Source organism: Diprion similis, chromosome 6 (genome assembly GCF_021155765.1).
Source record: "Diprion similis isolate iyDipSimi1 chromosome 6, iyDipSimi1.1, whole genome shotgun sequence".
In the NCBI taxonomy this organism is placed as follows: domain Eukaryota; kingdom Metazoa; phylum Arthropoda; class Insecta; order Hymenoptera; family Diprionidae; genus Diprion; species Diprion similis.
The window spans coordinates 3,333,640-3,354,322 of record NC_060110.1 but is presented as its reverse complement, the minus strand read 5'-3'; the positions used below and the strand labels follow the sequence as shown (position 1 = coordinate 3,354,322).

General features: G+C 34.8%; 1 protein-coding gene across 1 annotated transcript; it reads right to left on the bottom strand.

Moving 5' to 3' along the window:
• Window positions 1–318: 318 nt before the first annotated feature.
• On the bottom strand, window positions 319–9,900 carry LOC124406955 (F-box/LRR-repeat protein 16). Its single transcript, XM_046882697.1, has 7 exons — window positions 8,928–9,900; window positions 4,961–5,313; window positions 3,847–4,140; window positions 3,149–3,440; window positions 2,388–2,583; window positions 1,440–1,588; window positions 319–617 (listed from the first exon to the last, which is right to left on the bottom strand). The coding sequence occupies exons 1-7, from the start codon at window positions 9,022–9,024 to the stop codon at window positions 469–471; spliced, it is 1,530 nt and encodes a 509-aa protein (XP_046738653.1). The 5' UTR covers window positions 9,025–9,900; the 3' UTR covers window positions 319–468.
• Window positions 9,901–20,683: the final 10,783 nt, after the last annotated feature.

Here is a 20,683-nt window from a genome sequence, read left to right as displayed (position 1 = left end):
ACAGGTTCACGATTGCTCACACGAATTACAGGCAAATAAGGTGACAAAAGTGACGCTGCTATCTCACGTGTAAAAACCGATCAGAGGCCTCTCTTTGAAATTTTATTACCACTTATAATGAATCGATGTCACAAGTGATAGAATGCAATATTCTTGGGTTGGATCATATTCTTCCGTCCATTTTCAAACGAATAATGAAACGAGTGACAAACTAATTTATATCTCTGAGTTTGGAAACGACTCAGTAATAGAATGCAAAGATTCCAACAAACAAGGCTTGGGGCATGGTTGAGAGGATGTAAAGTGGAACGACTGTTTACGATGTCTGATTTTCAATTTTTCTTTCAATGGGTGACCTGAGTCGTAGATGTTACCTCTACCTGTTTCACCTTCGGTGTAAACGTTTCAATTTTACCTTACCTTTACCTCTAGTTTACCTTCGGTGTGAACATATTCGGCGTCAGGCGTTTATTCAATGATCAGGCAATGTGGGAGATGCTCTCGTAGATAATCAAAGAGCTCGCGTGATGTTCCAGGGCAGTTGGTTAGTTCTAGTTCGTGGAGGTGCCGCAATTGTATCAAGCTCGATAGGCCGCTGCTGGTCAAGAGTGGACAACCTGTTTATAAATATACATTTCAATGTTTCACATTCAAAGTTTTTATTAAAAGTTACAGAAAAATATTAACCCTTAACTTTACGTTTTGGCAAATTCGTATGCCACAATTTTTGAATTTGATAACCTTTCTATGGCTCTCTTGTGTCTTTAATAGATGCACTGAAATAACGCCCTGAAGAGACAATATCCATAAGGGATCACCTTGATAAGAATTCCGTTCATTTTTATTCTTAGTCGGAGTTATCAATACGAGTTGCGTGTAACCTAGCCAACTCGTACTACATTTTCTTGTAATTACTGCGAAAATTTGATTTCGGCACAACAACGAATTGATTTTAAGGTCATATTTAACAAAAAAAAAAAAAAAAAAAAAGAAGTAGACTAAACAAATATATTTAATATTGCAGAAACCAGAAAATGGCATTGACAACTATAATTAAATTATAAATAGTTATATGCTGTTACCGCGTTTTTCCGTGATCGTGAACAACGATCGTTATTGTCACGATTTACCTACTTATGTTACTAGAATTTTCTAGTTACTAAGATGAATTCAATTTTTCTCAATGCCAAGACAGTCTCGAGGATATTATGTGGATTGAAAAGTTTTGCGGAGAAACCGCTCCGTATATTTCTGCGAGTGACAAAACTGTGGAGAATCTATCTCTTGCATGATTTTGATGAAATTCTGTTTTTTCCGAGAAAAATACGTAGCATTCTACGTATGCCATGATTACAGTATTTTTTTTTTTACCGCAATTCAGTTTGGCTATGAATCTCATCAAGGATTTAAGAAACTTGTAATTTTTACTAAAATCATACCTGCAACAGAAAGCACTTGTAAAGATCGCATGCTGCATAGATGCTGGAGTCCAAAATCTCTCAACTGCAGACACCATCTTAAAAAGAGTGCACTCAATGAACCCATCGTAGAAATGTAACCGACGCCAATATCCGTGACATTAACGCATCTGAAAGAAAAAATATATATCACTCACAGCTATATACCTTATATGATAGCTTTAAAAATTTCTCAAAATTTTCCTTATTCGAAGTCCTCATCACAATAAAAAAATTATACATCCTTGTACGTATTTCGGTAACCGATACATATTCAAATTTTTTCAATGTAATAACTCTTATAAATGCAGAGGGAAAAATGAAAGCTAAAAACACAAGATTTTACACTCAATGTTGGATCAAAGCCGCAGGAGGTTAAACTTGGCGTGAAACTTGTTCTCTTAATAACCAACATTTTGTTCGAACTGCGTGTCAAAAAGTTTCTGGTCTATTTTTCACATCTATATCCGGCGAGTCTACTAGGGAAGTGATCGGTGACTCGACAGAGTTTCACACTGTTATTATTTGGGGGGGGGGGGGTCCAATAAATCCAAAAATCGTCTTACGTAATATATGGGCAGTCTGTAAGTATGTGGAACGGTGTAATAATTTTTTTGGTACCCAGAGTAACTGATAGTGTGCGTGAAATATGCATACAAGTATCATCAGTTGCGCTGCGCACCTTTTTCACAAGGCTATTAGGTATGTATTGTATCACTCTGAGAAACAGGAATTATTATCAACAAATACAATTTTTTGAAGTTTGACTGTTATTTCTATTTCTCAGAGTGATTCGAAAGCTGACCAATAATTTCTGAAAAGTTACTGAGATGGCCAAAAACATTAGTTTCCATCTATTTGTGTTGCAAGTATCACCAACTCATAGTAATTAATACTTTGATAAACAGGTTTTTATTTATCTCTACTTACCTATCCAACGTAAGCTCTTCTAAGTGATTCAAATCGCACGCGATGCACTCCAGAGACGCATCAGTTATCCTAGGACACCAACTTAGATCCAACGAACGAAGCCTGGGCAAATTCTCCGCTATTAATTCAACGCCATCGTCCGTAACTTTGCTGCATCCAGACAGCGAAAGTACAGTGAGGTTGGGCAAGGAATGTACTGGAATAATAGATATTTTCTCAGAATACAATTTTGTCTGCGGAGTATAAACTAATATTCGATATTCCATTTGAAGTTAAAATCCACTACAAATGACCCGAATGCACATATGGCAACAATTTAGAGTGCGTAAATTCTTTTGATTAAAAGTAATTGAACTTATGGACGACGAATACAAATGCATTAAGCGCATCAAGAAATCACTACGTTGGGTACCGATGTTTGGGAATCATTTTCACCCCTTTAAACTGTTTTTCCGCCAATAAAAAAAATACTCGTTTTTTAGTTGTCAATGTTCTACGACACATATAAGTTGCAACGAATTCGAAGAGGGACACCAAACTGGTACATGAGAAAAAATGTATCCACCATTGCAGATTTTTCAAAGTATGTTGCGGTAGAAAAGCTATTATTGTATTTTAATATTATTTTTATATAAATTTTGCTGACACGCGTACCAGCGTTTTTTGAAACTAACTTTGAACATTGGAGATCATTTTCTCAATTGTAGTCAGATATTGGTATTTATAATTGCAGATGTAAGAATGTATGTAATATCACTTACCAATATTAACAACGCCGTGATTCGTCAGCTCCCAACAAGACTGAAGTCTAAGTATGCTCAACGATCCGCTTTGTTTTGGACTGAAATATCCAAGTGCAGCGTCAGTTACGTGATAAGCTTGAAGAGAAAACTCGTAGAGGCTTGGTAAAAGCTGAGCTACGGCACCGACAGCTTCATCCGCAACGTTAATGCAATCTGATAACGACAGTGAAACTATTCTTGGGGTTAAACAAGCCCAAAGACCAGCTTCTGTTATCTCGTTGCAACCAGCTAATTCAAGTTCGAACAAGGCCTGAAATAATTCGAAAAACTATTTAAGAGTATATTAACTACTCATAAACTCTTCTAATGAGCGTTGAATGCATATAACAACTGACCCAAGTAAAATGTCACTTATTTGGATTATCATTAAAGGACTTCTATCGCAAAATGACTTGACGGTTGACAAAAGATGAAAATTGAAACATGGGTTGCTGAACGTGTAAAGATAAGTCAGTTTCATTTTTGTGATAGTTGAATAGCGCTTGTTTGAGATAAAGTATAATGCAGCTGTTGGGGATTTACCTATATTGGCAGCTTATCGACAGGACTTTATAGTTCCATTGAATTCAAAATCGTTAAAAAAAATCTAAGATTTTCATTTAATTCAACATAAAGTGTAAACTTTAATCCACAAAATAGGTAAAACATGGTTTCACCTGCAAATGATCCAGCATGGCTTCCAAACCTCTATCAGTCACAGCGCAGCACCTCAATGACAAGGAGTGCACGTGCCTTTGTGCCAGAGGAAAGCTATGCGTTAATTCCAAGGCGTCTTCGTCGGCTGCGCCCAACAAAACTAAAGAATGGAATCCTCTTCTTACTAAAGATGCATAAAGACGAGTTCGTGAACTAGAAGCCATAACTCGGGCCTCCCGACATCGTACTACTGGAACCAACCCGGCCCAAAGCCTTGGTCTGGCGTAAAGAACGTCTCTCCATCTCGAACAAACCTGAAGTTTTAAGGATGTTAGGGTATTTTGAATAGCTTTCTACACATCGACATCTCACTAACATTAAAATGTATTTTCCGAAAATGTGTTCTCGATTTTCGCGTATTCGTTGTGATATTACTCTAGGGCAGCACGTATCATTTGATTGGATAATTACACGAGAACAAATAATAGTGGAACTTGAAATATTGCTTTGACGATCATATAATCTTTCAAGAACATTCATAAGGTGATTCAGTAACATTCGAGGAGAAACCGTGAAACTTAGCAGGTAAGCGAGTTTTTTTAGTTTCAGTAGATCTTAAATAATTAATGTAGTCAATTTTGGAGGACTCATCATGGCAATATAATTTCAATTGGTCGCTTGGTACGCGATAGTTTGACATCTTATGCCCCGTTCCGTGTAAGTTGGTTCCCCAGGTACCTTGTAGATGAAAATTTTATCACGGTACGATTTCGCTGACCAATAGTGTTCAATTATTCTGCGTATGTGCAGTCGATCGTTCGGCCTGATAAGCTTCTCCGTTTTCTCTTGGTACATCAATTAGTGCATCCGTAAAATTCTTGAGATAAAATAGATTTTACATTTTGTAACTTATTTCAAACGTCTATCTTATATTCTGCATTTGAAACAGAATTAAAAAAACCCGTTCTATACTTCCAATTCGCTAAAATTTGTAGAATCATTTTGCGATTTCCATTTTAAATGTACTTAGTTATGTATTTTACCCTACAACCCTGCAGTTATTATAAGTAAAGGTATGTATAATTGAACGTGTTTTCCAACGGCGTATACATAATTATTAAAAATATCGCATACCTGTGCCAAGACCCTTCTTTCACCGGCGGTGAAGTACAAAAAGAAGCGACCTAGGAAATGGTCATCCTGGATTAGCTGTTCCCAAGTAGCTGGAGTTGCGTACCCTCCTGTACCGCCACTGACTAGAGGTACGTTTTTTGCTCTATTTCGAAGTGTGCGGCCTCGATTTGTCGTTCCATTGTTCAAGCCCTTGATATTGCCGCTGGTGGGTGTGCCACCAGGCATAGGTCCACCTCTGCTCGGTTTATCAGGGGTGACATTCACGTTCGACGTTTGCAAGTTTGTATTTGTGCCTCCTCCGCCTCCGCAAAATACGTTTGTGACGCGTTCCATGACGCTGGTCTTCCCCCCGCCTGTTAACATTTATAAACAAATGTGAAAATTTTCACGCTAACATCAAATCCTTCAAGAAATTAACTCTTTGATATAAATTTTGTTCTAGTATATAACGAAATGAGGAACCTTCAAAATCTCTGTACAACGAAGATGCCACACACTATGGCATTATATAGTAGAACTGAAGAGTCGAAGGATAATTTAGAACAGTCTTGATGTTTAAGTTAATTAGAGTATCAAATCTGATTATGTCAAATTTGTCTCATAGTCGGGGTGTGTTACAATCGTATAGGTATCACTTTTAACGACTCGTGGAAATTCTAATCGTTCCAATATATCAATTACAAATAATTCATAACGCTGCAAGTCATAGTTTCATGATGATTGACATTGACCGCTCATCAGCCTAACTTCCATTCAAATCCATAAAAATCTAGTCTAACATCTAACAGACACTTCTATTTAAAATCTTAACTTAGACTGAAGAAATATGAAGAAATGAAGGAATTGAAACAGAAAATAAGAGAAGCAATAAATAGAAAGGACATAGAAAAGAGAAGAAAGAATCAGGCAGAAAATGATTGACGATTGACGATTCTATAAGATTATAAATAAGAAAAATGTAAATAAGGTAAACCTCTTCTGGCCGTGGGGTCAAATATGGAACAAATCGGGTTAGTAAATGCTGCATCATTGCATTGTGGTAAAGATATGTCATCTGGCTGTATCTACTCTATCGGAATCCCGTGAGACCGAAAAGACAGTACAGTGCCACCTCGTTATATCGCAGTCTTCGGGGCTGTAGAGGAGGAGAATCGTGATATAAATGGTTCCCCCACTTCGCGCTGCGGAGCTTAATGCGCACGAGCGATTGGTGGGGGTATGAGTTTCGAGGAGAAATTCACCAACCGCGATATAACGATAGCGCCATCTAGGGAGATATTTCTATACTATTTGTTACAAATGAAAATATTTGGATTTTTGAAGTGAAACTTTTTTAGCGGGGGTAACTATAGAATGTTGTGAAACGCTCTGTTATGCGGATCTTCGTACCCCCTACGCTTTTTTTTTTGCTCCAACACGAAAATTTATTTCGATATTTCAAATAAGAACCGGAAATTGCTAGTTCTCTCCGTTCTTCTTTGTCTCAATGTAACTCTCAGAAGAACTTGAGGCAACATCGAGAAGAGGAATGGAGTTCCCTGAAAAAATTTAAAACCAATAAAGCTCAGGCCCTGACTAGCTCGGGGCAATGCATCTAACAATGATGCATGAGAGCTGCTGGCAGAGATTTCAAGAAATATTTAATTTCTGTCTAAAAATAACTTCTTTCAACGGCAATCAACCTGTGTCAAAAATTAGTCTAAAACTCAGCGATTAAAAAAACTTACGTCATTACGGTGGGTAAATTTGTCATCGTACTACACTCTCTTAACGTCATTGAAAATTTGATCGACCAAGCTTGATCGACCAAGCTTGATCGACCAAGCTTGATCGAAAATTCTAGTAATAAGGGCACGAGGAATAAATCGAACTTGGTAAGCTATCGAAAGTGACGAAATGGTGAACTTGAGCTTACGCGGTACACCAATTTCATCACTCGGATCGTTTATTAAATATGATAAATGAAAATAAGCAATTGATCGATCGAAACTTCAAATACATGGCATACTAGGATATAAGTGCGTGAAAATATGCCTTACGTGTTGGGCGTTCATTTTTAGGTAAAGCTGATTCCCGCATCGAACAGTTAGAGGTTTGAATGCGCAATACCTAGCTCGTAGGTTGAAAACTCGACTCTTTTGTTTTTCCTTTCTTCATGAAAATTTTCTTCCTATTACAAGGGGAGTGCATCAGTGAATCTCTAAACTTTTCAGATGGGCATGAAATTTCAACTATGAAAAAAGTTTCATTGAACAATATGTTCTCGATGCTAGTTTGGATAGATTGTATTGAGTTAGTTCCTTATAGGTAGATCATATTGATTCCATTATTGAATTATTTTGATTTCTTCCAAGTGAGTAATGAAAGAAAAAAATTTTATAATAGATAAAATTTGCTTTTGTAAAACCAGAACGATATTTCTGATTCTAAGAAAAATTGCCTATTTTTTCAAACATTTAATGTAAATAAAAATTGAACAAACTTTAGTTTCACATTTAAATCACTTTGACTCAGAAATAATATAATTAATAATAAACTGCAAATGTAAAAGAATTGATAAACAAAGTTCAGAAATGAATATTTTTCGTACTTCTTCCGTGTTTGCTTGGACTTTCTCATATCGAACCCCAAACGCAATCTCCCATCATACTGTCATTATACTGCACCTGATAACGTGGTTCAAAGTCCATTACATTTCGGGAAAAAATTTTTCCTGTTCTTCGGAATAGGCACCCGTATTATAGCTATCAACCAAAAACTTAAGGACTTATTTATCAACGTAAGTAGACAAAAGCAAACTTCATAAGTAATCAATGAAGATTTTGGTTATTATTCAATGTCTAGAATCAAAATTTATTTTTTCAAATATAAACTTAAAGAAAAAGACATTTTTTTGATGGCCTATGAAATAGCTGATCCATCGAAAAAGTTTAGTCTCAATGACGTATGCCCTTAAACACCATCGAATCAATTACCATTTGAAAAATAATTCCATGAACTACACATTATATTTTGTAGACAAAACTTTCACCAGTCGTAAGATATTTTCGCCTGCATATGGTAATACTTTCCAACGTTCAATGTACCTGGAATCATTAAAGAGATGTCGAACCTCCGTCAAATACGGCAAATCGCTTATGATTCTTATCCTAAGTAATTAAATCTCTTCAAATTTTGGGAAATGACAGGGCTTGTAGAATAGGGATTGTGCTTGTAGGTTGACCAAGAAACGTTCGTTAAATTGCCGAAAACGCTGAAGTATTTGCGGCTAGTTTTCATTCGACGACTTGAGGTTATGGTACGCTACTGCAGCTGAATCAGATATTTATTTTATTTTACCATCAATTTTTCGAATTTTTCTTAGTCAACTCACAAGCACAATCATACGTCCACCGTTTACTAAAGTTTGAAGAAATTTCAGTACTCCGAAAACGTAAGAATTATGAAGTACGATTTTCCATATGTCACGGAGTTGCGACATCCCCTTAACATTGGATTATAAATCATCATTGACTTCTACCGCACCAAAAATCAGCTTCACTTTTTGCATAACATTTTTGTTGTGACTGTGTTATGGCCATATACTACCAGAAACGAGACAGGCTTTCGAATAAATCATAAATAATATTAAGAGAGCTTATAATAAGATGACAAATTTTCTTACAGGCACAAGGGAAGTTTTTTGATGGCTAGCTCTCGCTTAGACATAAATGCATATGTGCATATTGCAACTTCACGCTGAAACGATCTTAATTTCTGCAATATGTTCAAAATGTATTTTCTAGTAAAAATCACCTAGACCCTCAGACTAATTGTTGACACAGATTGATAGTGTGCTTCTGTGACACTCGTTACACTGCAATGAGAATAACGTTGACTTTTTGCGTCAGCGTATAGTATCGTGTGCACGATCGGCCAGTTCGAATCAGTCACAAAGCATGTGTATAAAATTAGAATGATAACCAACCATGGTGCTTCGATGCGCGCAGACCCAAACCGTTGATTCTTTTGGTTAATTCAGCACTCGCCCTTTCAACAACACCTTGTGCCGATATAGAAGACATTCTTCGACAGAGTCGAGTCACTCTTTTTCCACGGCTGCTTATGATCAAGAGTAACTGGTATTTGTTATGATTGAGTGTGTCTTAAGCATATTTATTTTAGATATCCTGATATCAGCAACCTTTTAAGTATGAAAATTACGAAAGCTTTAAACGATTCTTTGTTAGTTACCAATTTTTTTTATGCTACCTTTTTAAATTTTTTGCGTCCAATTTGGAATTTTTAGAGCAAGATTATTGATCTACCTTGAATTGACCGCACGTATTTAGATTATAAATTAGTTAATATTACAACACTTCATTTTTGAACATCATAAAAATATTATACCGAAAATATTTTTTGAACACGTTAATTTAAAATTTCACCCACTGGTATTCTAACTTTCAAGTTGGAATCGATTTTCGCAACATATATACAGAAAATGTTCAACAAATCACCTTTCACCCTTCACTCTTTTGAATATAAAATTACGATTTACTTTATTATACAATATTAACAACAGCAGTGACAATGATAAAAATAACTGTGACATTAATAACAATAGGAAAATTATTTTTTATAGTATTTCACGTTAATAAGTGCCCAGCGTTGAATCGAGATATCAAAGTACGTTACTGTTGAAAGACCACAAAACTTAACAAAAATACAAACAAAACCACTGAGTAAGCAAATCAATACTGTGATGAAACTCTGACTACGATTCAAATTGTTACATAACAATAACAATTTCACGGATTACTACAGAATTAAACTTGAATTGAAGGAACATTAGTTTGTTTGATTTTTACATGGTTTTTTTTCTCTCGAAATTGACGTTATCAACTTGTAAATAACACTTCAAGCTCAGCCATTGACGGGGGTGGTTTAACTTATACTGAATCGATATCGTTGCTGAACTTGTCAGGCCTCTCCCCACTTTCATACTCAGCTATTCTAGCGCGCAGCAGTGCTGGCGCTGCGCCTAACGATGGGCAATCCGTGTGAGCCACAGACCTTTTCGATAACAGTATTTATACCAGCTCAAAACGCCTGCAGAGCACTCTGGGGCTGGTTTATATGACCAATCGCGACGGTTTTATCAGCAGAAAGTACAATAAAAATTTGTTGGATGGATGGCTTACTAGGGAAGCTTTGTTCCTTACTTCCTTTGATCGCGCGGCAATCTTGCAATTTCTTGTTATGTCATAACTTACTTAACTTACCCTTCGGAGGAATTTTTTAAGTAGAGATTTTCTCTTCTGACCTTATTTCTCATTTTTACTTTTCTTGAGTTCAGCAATGCGTTCTTCGGCTTCTAATTGGGGCTGCGTTTTATTTTTGTATATTCAACTAAATTCTCTGTCTTTTTTATTTTTAGCAGTAATTGTTTCTTCTTCAAGGGCTCGCCAAGTAATTGTACACCGTGCATCTTTGAACAGTGTCGGTTCTATTTGGTCAATGTTAAAATTACGTAGAGATCTCAGATTTATTTTTTACAATTCTCAATAAAAGCATCTACAATAAGACTGCAGAATGTTAGTCCAATGATTCAAAATGTAGATCCTTAGATTCATTCCTTGTTTTGACCATAAGACAGCCAATGATGGCGTCATTATCTAACGCGTGTAAACCGATCTGGAACTCGCTCTTTCAAATGTGTAATCAGCGCACGTTATTTGAAATTCTCAATATCATGCAGAAAACATTAGGCTTGTATAATTAGGCTTAAATAAGCAGTAAGTCCAATATTCTTTTCATCATACGTGCATAAAAAGTGGTGCTTTGCGTAGCAGTTTAGCGGGACGAAAGTAGCAAATTTCATCTTAGTGTTGTAAAGATAGGTTCGCGCCTGCGCAGTCCACAATTGCTTCACTTTCATCCCTATGGAGAAGAAATTGACCATTCGCATCCCGCATAACTACCACGCAAAGCCCCACCACTCTTCATTTAATTGTTATAAAAACCAACATGTGTGACTTGGGCCCTTAGAGCACATACTACTGGAGGAAGTTGCTTATCCCATAGACTTCGCTAAAAATGCAGCTGAAATGATCAGAGAAAGAAAAATATATATTAGAGTTACTCTGTCTCCCTCACTCGGCATTTGATTGGCTGAGAGCAAACGTACCGGCCAATCAGGTGTATAACGAGAGAGACAGATTATAACCAACATATACCTTTCTCTCTCTCTCTCTCTCTCACTCTCTCACGACTCCGCTACACTTTCTGTACACGCGAAACTACCCCAAAAGTTGGAGAGTGGAACTCACGTAATTGCCGTCCTCGCTTCGCTCAGGCGCAATCTTGATACACGTCGCAATGGCCAAATTTCATCCCTTGTCACACAATACTCTATAGTTCTCTCATATATTGTAAATTTGTACATTGATTACCTCCTCGTGAACCCGTAGATAGGACCATAATGTATGATACCTGGACAAATTGATATACGTGTCGTAAGCCTCGGGAAAAGAATTTGTATGAGGATATAAATAAATCTTTGAGTAATAAAACTGGGTTACATGAAATATTTCATTACTCTTTATTTTGAAAAAATACATGCATTACAATAGATCTGTATCAAAAGTTTTAAGAAGATATGCAATAAATTATGGGCAAAGAACAAATTATGCAAAGACGGAAGAAAAAATTCGTAGTGCTGACTCAGTTTCCCGAAGTCAGAGACGAAAGTGCCATCCTGCTCCTTTTCGGAAAACGCATTTATAGTAGTTTTAAACCCTTTCCTTACTCCGGATGCCTGGGGCTTGATTCTGATTTTCTTTTTACCGGTGAAAAGAAGATTTTCTCTTTAAAGCTGCCTTCTGATTGGTCTAGATCGCGATTATCAGTTTTCACGAGTCAAAAGAGAATCAGAATTAGGCCCCGGCGATTTACTCTTTCTACTTCTCTTTTAGAAAAACGGTGGAATTTTCGGCATCAAGTCTTCAAGTACATTTTTTACATTTAGTTCTAGGAATCGGCGACTTGCTACATTAATTGCCTATGCTTTATACTTAACACTTCTCCAAGTACTCGGAAAAAAACATGTGTGGCAATCACATGTGTATGAAATTTATGAGGGATTTACCGTGACTTCAACTACTCAAAAAGTGTCTCACTCTGAATAGCGTATATTCAAACAATGAGGCTGTGATAATGAGAAGCAGAGGGAGAGAGTGAGTGAAAAAAGTTAGCGAGAATTAGCAGTTTCCGGTTTTTATTTGAAATATTAAATACGTTTTTGTGTTCGGGCATAGAGAAGTGAGAGCAGGAAGATCCGCGGAAAAAAAACCGACGATAGGAGTCATTTGGGGTTTCATAACATTGCGGTTCATACAGAGTAATTCAAAACATTGCGTTTTCCAACATTCTGTAGTTACCTCCGTTGAAGACGTTTCACTCCAATTACTGTTACATACCTATACCACTTTGAGGATTGGCGCGCCTTTGTTGTTGATGTTGCTGCAATTTTTGTAGCTGCAACTTTTCTCCGTTGTAAATTGGGTTGTTAGTATAGTAACTCGGAGCATTTCTGCAGTAACTCGAATTTAACAGAACATCATTGTAACCTTAACGGAAAACTACGGTCGTTCCTTATTAAGCCAGAGTATAGTAAATCCAACAGTAATTTCGATTGATTGTTCCCCTTTATCACCAACGATTAATTTTACCTTGGAAATGAAGGGTTTTCGAAAATCTAGAGTCATTCCTCAAATCTAGGTAGACCCTAATAACCCGGAGAAATTCTTAGATCTGGTGGATCCTACTTGAAGAATATGCTAAAAGCACTTGTGCGTTTTCCAAAATAAAAACGGTAGGTGAAAATATTTCAGCACTCACTCTTTAAATACGTATTTTCAAGAGTAAGCTACAAAATTGTACACTTTAGGTTGTACGCATCAGCCCGATCGCGATATTCGCGTGAGAAGCACGCGTACATCTTTCTTTTCTGAAATCAATAAAATTAGTATTGAACAAATCATTTTCATGCACGTTTAATTACACCTATATTATAGAGCATTACTGGAATTTCTATTGCACAGTAGATAGGAAAGGTGCACTATTTGTGATCACTTTTATAAAATAATGCAATTAATAATTTGACTTGCAATCTCTTCAATTGCTCGATTCATCACTGAAATCCGACTCAAAGCAAGCTTTAACGTTAGTTTTTTATATTTAATACACATTTATCGAAATTTAGGGTTAACAGTTCGTCTATTCAGTTGTTAGGAACTCTTGGCGATCGCTCCACATCGCGAAATACGATGTCCCAATGATGCTCAACAAACCATTCTACGTTAGTTCCAACTTTCACCACTACCTAAACGGAATAGACACATCTGTACGTAGATAAAAAAAAGTCCCTCTATACCATTCGTGGCCATAACCTGAACTTACTCGTAATAAATATGGTCATAAATCATAATTCATTCAAACAATTGCCACAGCTGGTACCTTGTAGCATGAAGAACTTTATACACAGATTACATAAACCCATAAGCATACAGCGTCTTAGTTAAGATCGACAAAGATTATGTCGTGTATTGGTTATGATGTGTACTTCTGATTCGGCCAAATATAAAAATTATAGAAATTCAGAGATCGCGGTCGCTTTTTGGTCAACTCATCAGAGCAAGAAAGATCACTGAATCTTCTGTGCATCTGCGGTGTTAGAACTAATCGAAAAAAATTGCAGAATAATACTTATTTCTTACTTTCATTTCTACTACGATTTCATAGAAAAATTACTATTTTGTAACACCTGCATAGGAAGTTCGACTTTGCGCACCAAAAACTACGTGCGAAGTGCCCGATTCTCCTACACTTCAAAAACCGTTAAGTAATGTTGAAAACTGTTAGGTAATGTTCATTACGATACAGTTGTCTATTAAGTAATGTTCATTACCTAACAATTTGGGAATTGTTGAAGAATCGGCCGCCTTGCACACCCTCTTTAGTGTGCCGGGTTGAACTTCCGATTACGGATGTTACGAAAAATAGAATACGATACGCTTGCGCGTACGTGACACTCGTGCAAGAATCACGTACTTTGCGCACTTGCAGCCTAACATACGATTTTGCGACATTAGAACAATTTTTAAAGAGTCAAATTTGCAAAATATACAAATATGGCGATGCTGTGTCATCGTTTACTGAATTTCAGAACAATCTTTGCTTTTCAAAAAATGCATCGTTCCATCAAGAGTTAATCATACCCATTTTTTTTTTGCAATACATATACACATGTAAAAGTGATTTACGTAGGCGAAATTTTTGGAAATGAAAAGGTTTTTATCAAATATTTGTAAAAAAAAATCATCTCCTCGTTATAACTGTTTGGCTTGAAATAATTTCTGAGTGATCACTTGCACGTGTGTACGTATAATGTATATAATATATTAGGGCGTTTCGGAAAAAAATAATTTGCGATTTTTCACCGTGGCACCCCCTGAAAAATTTATTTGGGTTAAAGATTCTATCAAAAGATGGGCGTTCTACGTTATGTGGAAGATCGCGCTCATTAAATTTTTAATATTTTTCAAACTTTTTTTCTGAATTAGTGGAGAATAATATTGAGGTTTTTTTTCTTTGCCTACATCAATCAATATATCAATTTCCGACGTGAAGAAGATCCACACTTGCAATATTATGTCTTCAGTTTTTTTTTTTTTTTTTGCGTTATTAAATTGATCTCGTAAAATCGTTACAATTTAATATGGATCGTGATCTTGAGGTTGAATATAAATTTCGGAAGGGTGATAATAGTTGAAATGCTATGACCTGTTTCTCCATAGTTTAAAATGAATATAAAAAAAAGCGAAAAATCAAATGAGCGCGGTCTTCCACATAAGGTTGAATGCTCATATTTTGAAAGAATCTTTCGTTTGACCTAAACAAACTTTCTAGGGGATGCCATTGTGGAAAATCGTAATTATTTTTTTTATGAAACACCCTAATTTACATATATTGCAACCGAAACAAATATGGTTGGTTCTTTACGTTACGAACTTCGATCTCGCAAACAAATAACTGCTGTCACAAAAGTTCATTAGAAATAAGCAATTCAACCACATCCTGCTTTCATGAGAATTGGAAAAAACATTTACATATTTTTGTACATACATTGTCTGTATACTTGTTGCAACTAATCGGAGCATTTAATAGATCCTTAGAATCAGGCAAGATCACTTGAATGTGTGTCAAATTCCTGCCGAGGCATATGCTTGTAAAAACAACCAAATGTACAAGTAAAATTCCATAAGGCGTCCTATAAAAAAAATTCCCTTTCGAGGGATACCGAAATAGGAGAAAAAGATCATTCTTCAATTAGTAACAAATATTGAGATTACTTCTGTGGCTCACGATTACTAAATATGCAATGAATGGAAAACAGATGAACAATCCCGTTTTAATAATGTGACGAATATAAATTCGTATTGTATTGTAGTAATTGCATTTTGGTCGCTTTTACTAACTTTTGATAAAATCACTACCAATATTTGTAATAATATAACTTGCAAAAGAAATTACTGCTTCTAATTAATTTATAACATAAAAATTTGTATAGATTAAGTATAAAGATATTAGGCACTATGCAGCGGCCGTGGAAAAAAATCGAACATACGTATTGTAATTTGTTCGAATAACAACACAGCTGACTAATTCTATGGGGAACTTTAGGGATAAAATTACCTTTATTAGGGTTTTTCCAACTTCTACTGAATGGGGACGTGAAGTTGATGTTTCTGCTAGCACTGACTTGATCTTAAAGAGCAGAGTTGCGAAACGTCGAAATATTCAGTGAAGTCAAGAGAATATCGTTTATTTTGATAAAAATGTGCGAGTAACTTCATTTTTTCCGATGATAACGGTGATCAAATATCAAGAAGCCATATTAGTTCCGCAACTCTGCTCGTTGTAAACGACGTGGTGCCGAAAAGAGAGTAAATTTTTTCCGACACCTGCTTCAACGTTTTATTTCCGAAACCTGTGGAGCGTGCGTAGTGTGTTCCATTTCCGAAAAGTGCGGTAAAACGATATTACCGTACGCGCACAAGTGAGATTCTTTATTTTACACATTAGGGCTTTCTTTGGAGTACGCGCACTTTCGAAAAACTCAATTTTACCGTTTACGCTCTGTGTCATTGAGCGTAGATTACCTGACAATAGAATTGTGTCACAAATACGAAAAGTGAGAGATTTCCAACGAGTGTGAAGTTTACAGCTTCAACTGCAAAGAGCAAGTGCCGTGTTCCCACGAATACGAGTGCGCAGTTGGCAACAGAAACCGATTATGAGCGCTGCGATCGCACGAATACCTACTAGTGTGAATGCTCTGAAATATAGTAATACTGAGAAAGTTTGATTTGAGAGGCGGCGAAGGTGCCACTAACGGCGCGTAAAACTGGTGTGAGGTAACGTTACACTCCATGACACGCGCGTGAAATTGAGTTCTTCGAACGTGCGCATGCGCCAAAGAAAGCCCTAGCGTTTAAAATTTTGATTGTGCGCATGCGCTAACGTAGTTTTACTGCACTATTCGGAAATGGGACACTTTGGACACATTCTAAAAATATACTATCATTATTTAGTATAATATTATTAGATTTAAGGGAAGTACGAATTCTTCGCCACTTCTCTAATGTTGGGCTTCGAAAATTTTGAAGTGAGAAACACTGTATTGATAGTAATTCCAGTCAGTCAAGTAGGAGTTTAGCATGATCTGAAAATGATGTTCAATGTACAAGGACACCCTATACATATCTGGTACAATATGTAGTAGGACATAATATGTATTCTTACATGTAAGTGTAATGCATTGTAATTCATATTTATATTAATTTTTAAATTTTTTATTATTATTTCTTATATACTCGTGCGAATAAGGAACATTTATTTATTTCGACAATATTAATTTTTGTTTTGCATACTCCCACTGCACTGTTTCACTGTGAAAAATATTTGATATATTTAAAGCATGGTACATAAATATTTATAATCTGAAAATACTGGTAAAATAATCAATATAATAATTAAAAAATAAAACAAGTTTTTCACAAAGTATATTCACCTCAATGATAGATGAAATGTATAAATGGAATGTGAAAACCTAAAAAGAAAGAAAAATTTGAATAAATTGATCAATCATCTGTAAAATTCAAAAAGTAGTGACATTAGTACATGAATCAAATGAAAATAACGTTTGCAGATATCAGATAACAACGTAACATCAAAAACTGTAATATAATTGAAACAATCAGTTATTCAGATCCAAGTTTTTGTCTCAATTACGATTAGAAACAACTTTTGTGCAAAAATCAATTATGAACAAGTTTTGAAATATGGATATTGTCCGTTGCTATAATTTTTGATTATAATATGCCATTTCTGGCTCAGAAGCGATACTGCGATTATCAAACCAAATATTTCAAAACAATGGCAATAACATAGCTGCTTACCGTATACGTATGCAGTGAAAAGGTTTTGCTATATCTCCTTTTCGTAGGCAGAGATTTAATTTCATTATTAAAGTAACATAGCTAATAGTTCAATACCATCATCTCGTTGGTGATAACAAACAAATGCGATTAATAATGGTTATCTTTAACATTATTTACCTCGTTTTCGTATTTTATACATACAAAATCAGCCGCTGCAAGTCATAATTGGCTGAATAGATTTATAAGGTTGTTTCTTTCACGCACATTATAACACAAAGTCGTTGAGTCGATAACGAAAAATCATGGATGACAAATCTTTCAGGAATTTATAAAACATATATATTATCATACATGTACTTTACGATCAAAACAACCTTCGTCAGTGTGACTTCATCAATTTTGAAATCAGTTCTATTATTTGTAACTGGAAAGAAAACCGTAATAAACTATGTATAATATGGTCCCTTGCAGCAGCCCAGTATCGTTGAAAAAACAAATTATACAGTGCCGGTGGTACAACTAATTAGATCACATGTTTAAATACTATTTTTTAAAGCAAGTCATATTAATAAATAAATGTACACAAGTCATATTAGAATAAAAATATAGGCTGTGCAGTTTTCCATGTTTTTATGAACGGACTTCTCGTACAAAGAAAAGATACCATTATATGTATAAATTATACATCTGTCATATTGACTTGAAAGCAAACTCAAATTTGTATTTAAATTGGCATTTTGATAGATATTTAATACTTTATGATATAATTTTGTGTAATGATGGTATATTCTGAAAAAACTCGATATTTCAGTTTTCCAAAAATTTTAACATTTTACCATTTATTTTTGTCTTCCACGTTTTTTAAGAATTAAAAGTAAGCACATTCAGCTTCTCCAAAACATCAATTCACACACGATTAAGCCATTACCACCATTGCTATGTGTTGTTGTTTTTTATTTTTTAAATCTTTTTTTCAACGTCCTCTCCCTGACCAAAACTAAAATTCTTCGCCACTTCTTTGACTTTGGTTTATATTCGATATCGATGTGAAAATTTATAACGTGAAGATGAAGAATACCAAACAAACTTTCTTGTAGTGTTTGAGGCTCTGTAGGAGTCTTCCAACACGTACGTACAAATTACATAGTATTGCAACATCAGACACAAAGAGATTTATTTTAAGAAATTCTGGTTAGGCAACTGTATTGAACCAGAAAATATAGACAATTCTTCAGTATACCAATGCCAGAAAAGTGGCATAAACTTCCACTTTTGCTTAGTTAACAATGAGTTAAATTTATTCTTTTTTCATATGACGGTTCAAATGAGGTTTGGAAACGTATAATTACAATGACTCTGCAGCTGTCGTAAGCCCACTGAGGCTTGTAGAATTATATTTCGTGTGTGCGTGTTGAATGAACCAGTGACAATCTCTCTATTAAATACAATGTAATGATCGTTAATGGTTGGCAAAAAAATAATGATAATAATAATAATTTCTAATTATTGAGGAACCACTGAATAGAAATGCAATAAATTTCAATGGATTCCCAATAATTCTGAATGTTACTTTAAAGTTTATCAATTTAAATATATTTACTATAAATGTAGTATATCCTTGGTGTGGGTGAGGCGAAATATGAGCAAAAAGCTTTAAATCTGAATACAAATTGATCTCCAACTCAATTGTTAAAATTGAATCCTTTAAGAAGATTTCCACGATTAAGTTTAAGAAAAATTTTAAGTGGAAAACGATCGCTAAGCGTAATATATAGCATTAGTAATTGAAATATGATCAAATTCCATATCAGTCACCAATGTGTAACTATAATTGTTTTTCTCTAACGAAGCAGTCGATAATTTAATAAATTCAATTACGTTTCGATTACAGCGACGGTCGGTCTTCTTAGGATCTACAAAAATTAAGTTACTTATATACCAATCAGGCTATTCATGTATACGAAGTTTTGCTTGGTTATCTTGAATAATACTGTATACTATATTTTTAAGCATGTTATTTCAATCTTGAATTTATGCACTGCGTTTTAATGCTATGTTATTAATTAATTCATAGAAATATAGTATTAAATTATAACATTTGGCAAGCACGAAGGTGAAATAGGGTTAATTCAGAGAATCAAGTCATAATAATATGCTGATTCAGAAATTATCAATTAAATTTCTATGAATTGATTAATAACATAGTGTAAAAACGGAGTGTATAAATTGACCATAGCGATAGAATAAGCTTAATATTTATTACATCCACAATAATATCTATACCTAAAAACAGAGCACGCCAAATAAAATTTTGTAAACATAACTAACCTGATTAGTAAACAATTAAAAATTTTATAGGTCCGAAAATGAGCGAACGTTGTTTCGGTCTAAACGTAATTAAATTTGATAAATAATCGAGCGCTGCATTGGAGAAAAACCACTTCCCTACAATCACGGTCAAGAACTCCTCACTTATAATATGTCACTACATAATCAGGCACAATGAGTGAAATAATGATTGGCTATGGATTGTTAAATGATAATTTGATTGTATGAAATGCGAATACGCTTTCCTGATGCAGACTATCTCTCCCTAAGCATTTTCCTTTTTTTTTTTTGTTGTATTATTAAAAGTAGAAATACATATACGTTTTATTGTTACTACATTTACGTTATTATATTATATCCGGTAGTCAGTCCAAGGCAAACATTATCCGCAATTATAATATAGCTACTTTTCGTATCGTAGAATTTCATCTACCTATATATTACTTTCTTTTAAAAAATGTATACTTAACATTTAATATAATATAATACATCTCTTTAAAATATTTACATTCAATACTATGGTACAGGTATCATTAGTTGTTTTTTGTATTAATTTTTTTTTTTGTAAAGGCAATTATCAATATAACTAGTTACCATTAATCGTATATAATTATAATAATATTTCACGTAATAATTCTTTACAGTATTCATTTCCATGATGTATAAATATATAATACATATTGGGATATTACCACAGGTCAACACAGCTTGCTCAGAAATGAAAATGTAACACTGTGTTCTACACTAGGAACCTAAATTATTTACTATCGACTCTTCGAATCTGATAAATGAAAATTTAAAAAATGCATTATTGCCCAGTTTACCAAATCAACTTTGCCAACATTCGCGTGTGCATACAGTAAGCAACGTCTTGACATTCGTTCCCAGTGCATAGTAAATGTGACAAAAA